Source organism: Cicer arietinum, chromosome 3 (genome assembly GCF_000331145.2).
Source record: "Cicer arietinum cultivar CDC Frontier isolate Library 1 chromosome 3, Cicar.CDCFrontier_v2.0, whole genome shotgun sequence".
Lineage (NCBI taxonomy): Eukaryota > Viridiplantae > Streptophyta > Magnoliopsida > Fabales > Fabaceae > Cicer > Cicer arietinum.
This window is the reverse complement of record NC_021162.2, coordinates 56,990,427-56,998,352: the sequence shown is the minus strand read 5'-3', so window position 1 is coordinate 56,998,352 and position 7,926 is coordinate 56,990,427. Positions and strand designations below refer to the sequence as shown.

General features: G+C 32.2%; 1 protein-coding gene across 2 annotated transcripts; it reads left to right on the top strand.

Annotated features, from left to right (window-relative positions):
* On the top strand, positions 1 to 6,635 carry LOC101506710 (T-complex protein 1 subunit beta). 2 transcript variants are annotated; one of them, XM_004492365.4, is made up of 12 exons: positions 1 to 165; positions 612 to 649; positions 998 to 1,054; positions 1,160 to 1,225; positions 1,324 to 1,435; positions 2,317 to 2,445; positions 3,146 to 3,217; positions 3,379 to 3,494; positions 4,121 to 4,197; positions 4,362 to 4,847; positions 5,407 to 5,722; positions 6,246 to 6,635. In XM_004492365.4, the coding sequence occupies exons 2-12, from the start codon at positions 644 to 646 to the stop codon at positions 6,390 to 6,392; spliced, it is 1,584 nt and encodes a 527-aa protein (XP_004492422.1). In that variant the 5' UTR covers positions 1 to 165; positions 612 to 643; the 3' UTR covers positions 6,393 to 6,635. The 2 variants fall into 2 exon arrangements, with proteins under 2 accessions (XP_004492422.1, XP_073222639.1); XM_073366538.1 differs by lacking the exon at positions 1 to 165 and adding an exon at positions 315 to 333.
* The last annotated feature ends 1,291 nt before the right edge of the window (positions 6,636 to 7,926 follow it).

Here is a 7,926-nt window from a genome sequence, read left to right as displayed (position 1 = left end):
ATTGTGTGATGTATTTGTAAAGTCACTATACTGTCTCTCTCAATCTGGCCAAACTCTCGCGCCCACTTTCTCAAGTCTCAACACTCTCCTTCCGAACCCTACACACTTCCACCGATCACTCTCTCTCTCTCTCTCTCTCTCTCTCTCTCTCTCTCTCTCTGCACTGTAAGCATTTCAAATCTCAATTTCTCTTCCTTCGCTAACTTCATTTTCACTCTAAATCACATCAACTTGTGTTCGTGTATCACTTCCTATTTTTCCGATCTCATTTCTCAACTCTGCCCAAATCCACTGTCTCTTTTTGTTTTTCTTTTGCTGAACCCTAATCCTAACGTCAGTGAATAACCCAAACCCTCTTGGTTTCTTTTTCCATTTTTCTTTTCATAGAACAATGCAGATTAATATTTAGACCTACATTTTATAAACATTTACTTAAGAACTTCATTTGCAGTGCTTAACCTACAACCAACAACTGGTTAATGTGTTTATTTATTTGTTTATTCAATGTATTTTACAACTGCTAATGCTGTTTGTTGCTGTTATTTTCAAATAGAACATATGCCCCTTTTTATGATTGATTATTACGTGATAAGGTGTATTTATCTGTGTAGGTTATTGACTACATTTGATTTGAGTTCCCACAATGGCAGTAAGTTACTTGCTACTAATCTTGTTACTAAGGTTTTTGCACAGAATCTAATAAATAGAAGAAGAGAATAGCTATTTTAGCAAATTATTTTTATTAATTATTGATGTATTTTCCATTATCATAAATGCAAAGTGTAATTAATGCTTTGGTAGTAGCGTACAGAGCATTGATCGGAGGATACACTTGAAAAAAAATAGTTAAAGATACCTTGAAAACCAAAAATGACATTCATTTTAAAACAACTTTTTTTTTTAAAGTGATACTCATTGTAAAACTGAGGGAGTGTTTTTGTTTTCTTTTCTACTTTTTTATTTTATATGTTGAATTTCTTGTATGGTGATGCTACAGATTGATAGAATTTTTAAAGATGAAGCAAGTGAAGAGAAAGGAGAGCGGGCAAGAATGGTAAGCGTGTTAAGATTTTGCTTCACTTTGGAATTGTATTGGCAAATATTGCAATGCATTAGGTTAACTATAACTAATTGTGTTTTATGATTTGGTTTTGCTTAGGCATCTTTTGTTGGGGCCATGGCTATTGCCGATTTGGTGAAGACTACCTTAGGGCCAAAGGGAATGGTAAAATCTCCACTTTGCTACTTAAATGTGCTGATAAACAATTTTATTTTCTATTACCAAGTCCTCACTAATTCACATATTTGGGAATATGGTGGCAGGATAAAATTTTGCAGTCAACAGGTAGAGGGCATGAAGTTACTGTCACTAATGACGGCGCTACAATCTTGAAATCCCTTCATATTGATAATCCGGCTGCTAAAGTTCTTGTCGGTATCCTTATAATTTTTTTATTGTAGTGGGGATAAAAGATTAGAAATTATTGGATGGTATGGTACAGGATTTTGGGCAGACCTATTAAGAAATGCTGACATCCATAACGTAAATACAAATTTACCAAACTGTGGGTAGATATTTCGAGCTTTCCAATGACTTGCCTTGGGACATAGGTCTTGGAATCTGTATTCAAATGCTTCAGCATTTTTAAAGAATACCTAAATTACTAGTATTAATCTTGTATTAGGTAAATTTTTTCGTAAAACAATAATTTTAGCCAATGTCAATATGTCAAATTGTACATATAAACAGCAGTGATGGCAGCACCAATGCACCATTGTGGTATGATGTGTTGGATATACCCTTCTATAACTATTCCCTCCATCAATTTGTCTATTTTATTCTCCCTATTCCTCTATTTTGTAAATTTTGTGACTTTATATTCTAAATCTTTTTTGTAAACGGAACATTATCAGTTTCCTCTTGTTCTAAATCTCTTTCATGTTTTTTTTGTTGAGTATGTACTATGTAGTGCGACTCTTTCCTCTTGTTCAGTGGATCTCCTCTATTTTTATATGTTTTTATTTTATTTTACTATTTTCCAGTTTTTTGTTATGCTTTTGTGTGTGTGTGGTTATATCCGCTGTGCTTTCTTCATAAAAGACAGTGCCATGTGCCATGTTATTATGGTTAATTTTGGCTTTCCAATTCCACCTTGAACTGCCATCTATTATTGGTAATAATTAAGGTGGCAAGTATTTTGGTGCTTGCAGAGCATCCAGATACTGATTGATCATTGAAGTATTGATGCGGATTTTTTTTAGTAATGTAAATATCTAAGTTTAAATTAGAAGATAACCATCCTTAATGTAAGTTAGACATTTCAAAAGTTCAAGATGATGAAGTTGGCGATGGAACAACCTCTGTTGTTGTATTAGCTGGGGAACTTTTAAGGGAGGCAGAAAAGCTGGTTGCATCTAAAATTCATCCAATGACTATAATAGCTGGTACGTTTCTTTCTTTTCAATAATGTTCTAGATACCCTGATGATGGGGATTTTGTTCGATTTTCATATTGACAAATTTCTAGCAACAACTTCATTGATTCATATTCTGAGTGTAGGAAATTAACTTCTATAAGTAATTATGTTGGTGACTAAAGCTACATTTTCCTTATTGTCCAGCCTATTATTTTTCTGTATATTGTATAGCAGATCTTTCTTTTGTGTCTAACAACTTTTAATGTTACTTTCAAAGGTTATATTGAGCTAATAAATGTTAAAAGCTGATAGTTTCAAAAATTTAGCATTCCATCTTTGTAATTAAATTAAGGACCAATTTATTGATGGATGTGACTCTGATCAAATGGTGGTAACAGAAGTCAATGAAACTATTTCGTTTTCATTTTTTTTTTCTTTCCAAGGCTGCTGCATTATTCTTCCTTTACTTTGGTTTCATTGTCAATGGACTCTTTATCGTTCCAGAAAAATGAATAAAAGTGAAAATTGTGGGAAGCATAAGAAACATAAAGTACAAAAGTTTGATAATGGTGCTTTAAAGACCATTTATAACTCCGATAGAATTTGTATGATTGTTGCCCTTCTCCAAAGGGAAGTTCTCTGTCATGATTGGTTTCAAACGATTTTCAATTCAATGAGGCCTTTGTGATTAACATCGTGTATTTGACATTATCGGATATGATCTTTAGGTTTCCGAATGGCGGCTGAGTGTGCTCGTAATGCATTGGTAGAGAAGGTTGTGGACAACAAAGAAGATGCTGGTATTTATTTTTTCTTTTGGTTGTTTATTTTGGGGGTTAGAATTTACCATTGGCTCTGTAGCCTTTGAATACAATGTTATTATTTTTCTTACAGCAGGGTCAGATATTATATCATTTTTGTGTCATAATATCTAATTGAATGAATTTACTGGATTGTGCAGAGAAATTCAGGTCAGACTTAATGAACATTGCAAGGACTACTTTGAGCTCCAAAATTCTCTCTCAAGACAAGGAGCATTTTGCAAAATTAGCTGTAGATGCTGTAATGAGATTAAAGGTGAATGGTGACTACCTTACTAATACAGAGTCTAGTTTTTGTGGATTTAACAAACAGTGTATGCACTTGCCATGTTTTCTCTTTTGTCCATTTGTAGAAAAACCTCAGTCTATAAAAATTAGATACTGATTAGATATATATACTTTTCTGCATGCTTGGCTAAATCGTAAAAGTATATTCTATTTAGAAGTGTGGTTACAATGCTTTTATACGGTCTTAAAAATTTATAATCTGTTAGCTTTTTCAATTTTTTTCCCATCCTTGAACAACAGCTTTTTATGTTTTGTAACACAATTTCATGATAACTAGTTTGGGCCTTGGAAGGCTTTGTAAAAACTATTCCCTGAAATGATGGGTTGAAGTTGGTTATATTTTTTCCAGGTTATAGCAGAATTTCACTTGTGGCAATAGTTTTTCCTTGTTTTTTCTAATGGTTTCAAAGTACACAATGTTCCCAGTTTACACTACATTTTATATAGTTATTCAGTTTTTTGTATTTCTGCGCTACCTATGCATGCAGATATACTATGCGTCAGAATTTTCGTCTTAGTGATCTTTATTGTTACAAAATGAACTATATTAACTAAATGGCTTTTCCTGTTTACATTTTCATTTAAAAATTACAGGGAAGCACAAATCTAGAATCTGTCCAGATTATAAAGAAACCCGGAGGATCACTGATAGACTCATTTTTAGATGAAGGGTAATATTATTGAAAAGTTAGAATCCTGGTGTTTCTCTTTGTATTGAGTTGCTCAAATGATTGTCATTTCAACTTCATCACTCTCCTGTATAATGAACCATTTGCATTAGTCTGGGTTACAAATAATCTTTTTGTTTCTGAGTTGTATCATATTTTTGTTTTAGATTTATTCTTGACAAGAAAATTGGTATCGGACAACCCAAACGCATTGAGAATGCAAAGATCCTAGTTGCAAACACTGCCATGGACACAGACAAAGTGAAGATATACGGTGCCCGTGTTCGTGTTGACTCTATGGCTAAAGTTGCTGAGATTGAAGGAGCTGAGAAGGAGAAAATGAAAGAAAAGGTGAACAAGATCATAGGTCATGGCATCAACTGTTTTGTTAACAGACAGTTGATTTACAATTTTCCAGAGGAGCTCTTTGCTGATGCGGGAATATTGGCTATTGAGCATGCTGATTTTGATGGTATTGAGCGTCTGGCTCTGGTAACTGGTGGTGAAATTGCTTCAACCTTTGATAACCCGGAGTCTGTTAAGCTTGGGCATTGTGACCTTATTGAAGAGATTATGATTGGTGAGGATAAATTGATTAAGTTTTCTGGTGTTGCAATGGGGCAGGCATGCACAATAGTTCTGAGAGGTGCTAGGTACTTTTTCTTGTTTTGCTATTTTAAATTCAATTCCAAGTTGTTCTTTTACATATTCAGGAATTTTAATCTATATCACTTGATATCATTATTTTTCTGTTATAAGGGTTTCTTGTTCTCGTGGTGTGTTTGTAACATTTCTATTCGCGGCAGATCATAGTATTTGTTATGAATTGCTTATTACAAATGAGTCAAATGACCTTTTTATACAGTTTCCGTGCTAGTTTATTGACAGTTAATGTATATAATTCAATTATTATTATTTTAATTATTTTAGCCAAGTACCATTTATAATTTTTGTTCAATGATTTAATTATACTGCTGAAATGTTGGACATTTTTTGCTATTATGTACATATTCTTGTATGATCATGCAAAGTCAGTTTACGTCCTTTTTTTTAGTTAGTTAGTCTATGTCCATATATAGCACCGCTCCTGTCCATTTTTATGGTTGAGGTCAAGGCATGCATGAGTAGAGAACAGTTTATTTTATCAATTTTAGATAAAAGATTTTTTTTTTATTTGCCCGTTTCTGTCTGACATATCTGTTCATGTTGCAGCCACCATGTCCTGGATGAGGCTGAGAGGTCATTGCACGATGCCTTGTGTGTGCTATCTCAGACTGTCAATGACAGCAGGGTGTTGCTTGGAGGTGGGTGGCCTGAAATGGTGATGGCAAAGGAAGTGGATGCATTGGCTAGGAAAACCCCAGGAAAAAAGTCTCTTGCAATGGAGGCATTCTCTCGGGCACTTTTGGCTATCCCAACAACCATTGCTGATAATGCTGGTTTGGACAGTGCTGAGTTGATTTCTCAGCTCCGTGCAGAGCACCAGAATGAGGGATGTACCACTGGAATCGATGTCATATCTGGTTCTGTAAGTACAATATTAAAAATTAGGTTGATTTACTTGAGGAAACATGATTTTGAAATGCTACATACATCTTGATGTATCGTATGGCCTTCAAGATGCCCTTTAGCAGGAATATCGTATTTATTTGACTTGATTATAGAATTGTTTCTGATCACTGCATTCACTCTGGTGATATCATAGTGATTTTGGTATATAACATGAAATGTCTCATTGAATATTCCAATATAAGTATGTATCTGTTTCATGCAGTCATTTCTAAATTAGATTGAATCCCTAGTAGAGTACTCATATGGCTTGTTCTTCCCCCTAGACAACTAACTTTTTAAGGAGTTTTTGGGTGCTTATCAGTGTACTATTTACTAACCGAGTATATTGTAACTTATGGATGAAGAGCACAGTGATTTTACCTCCGTTGATGCTGTATTTTAGAAAAGTATCCAGTAGGCTGCTTAGTGCAACAGTTAACATGCTTTCTTTCTGTTTTCTGTTTGGCTAACGAACTTTGACCTGTGGGTACTTCTGGTAGGTTGGAGACATGGCTGAACGTGGGATTTGTGAAGCATTCAAAGTCAAGCAGGCTGTATTACTATCTGCAACAGAGGCCGCTGAGATGATCCTTAGAGTTGATGAAATCATAACTTGTGCTCCAAGGAGGAGAGAAGACAGGATGTAATAATCTTGTCATCATCCAACTTCAGATGCTTGTATTGCAATGCCAATTTTTGGCGTATTCCTGAAATTTTCAATCTGGGACAGCAACCAAAATGGAATCACCACATAATTGGTGCTAGTTTAAATTAACATGTGTTCTTTATTTACTGAGAAAAACATTCTTTTAGATAGTTTTTCAGTCCTCACGTGTTTCTCTATGTATCTCGACTCCTTATATACGCAAATCAAGTTATTTCCCGTGTCATTTCCATAAATCAATCTGAATTTTACGTAAAGAAATGAATGTCATGAATCATGATGCATTTAAAAGGATTTAAAGTTCTATATTTACCGATAAAACAATAAGGGCTTGTTTGATTGAGTTTTTTTTTTATTTTTTGAAAACTATTTTGTAAATTAATTTTAAGAAAGTGTTTTTAAGAAGAAAATTTTAAAAATATTTGTTTGACCATTCTATTTCTAAAAACTATTTTAGAGATGAGAAAATGAAAAAAATTGTTTGGTAAGCTTGTTTTTAAAATCCATAAAATGAAAATTTTATTTGATACATATATTTAAAATTGAATATAATTATTTTATGAAGAAACTAAAATGAAGGAAATTAATTATGTAAGATATATAATAGATTTGGTCAAATTCAATGTAATTCTAGCTGTGAATTAGTGGTATTTACCGTATAGTTTTGATTGATTATAAGGCAAACGTCATTTGATCAAAAAAATAAAATACTCGTGGTTCAATTTGATTTGAATGACATTTTTAAAAATTTGATATGATCCAAATTAATATTGCTTAAATTGTATCAGTTTTTGTTGATTTAAATTACAATTATAAACTATTAATTTAATATTATTACTATAAAGTTATATATAAGTAACAAAATTTAAGCATAATATAATGAATAATATTCTAAAATTTAACATTACAAAATAACATTGATAGATTATATTTAGAATATATCAAATAGTAAAATAAATATTAAATTAAAAAAATAAGTATTATGAAAAAATTAAACAAACAAATAATAGATTGAAGTAATATTTTGTTTTTGATGAAATAAAATTTAGGGTGAGAGAATTGTGCTCCAGTCCAAGGTAGGAAATACCTCAAGATCATTGAACACTTACAGATGAATTTATATTTGTCTCCCTTCAATGATATTTACAAGAATCGTAGTTGTCTTTTTACCACTAGAGTTACATTAAAGTAATACCTCATACTAATAAAACAAAAATATATTAAAACTTTTATTTATACAATTTTATTTGATTTTAAAAAATAAATCAAAAATTTAATCTGATCTGAACAAATTTCGCAAAAGAAGGTTCAAACACGTACAATAATATTTAATTTTATACAATTTTTGGTTCCATTTATAATTTTATTTGGATCAATTTAAATGTGAGCATTCATCATCTGAATACACTTTCCTCCATCTAATAATATATTTATATATTTAGAAATATAAAGATGGTTGAATTTGAATACATTACATAATATACTGAGATCCACTCTTATATCTAATCTATATGGAG

Excerpts from the sequence above, each read along its gene's own strand:
- LOC101506710 (XM_004492365.4), top strand. Across the intron at positions 1,226-1,323 it reads CCTTAGGGCCAAAGGGAATG|GATAAAATTTTGCAGTCAAC; the intron begins GTAAAATCTCCA and ends ATATGGTGGCAG. Across the intron at positions 3,495-4,120 it reads ATGCTGTAATGAGATTAAAG|GGAAGCACAAATCTAGAATC; the intron begins GTGAATGGTGAC and ends TAAAAATTACAG.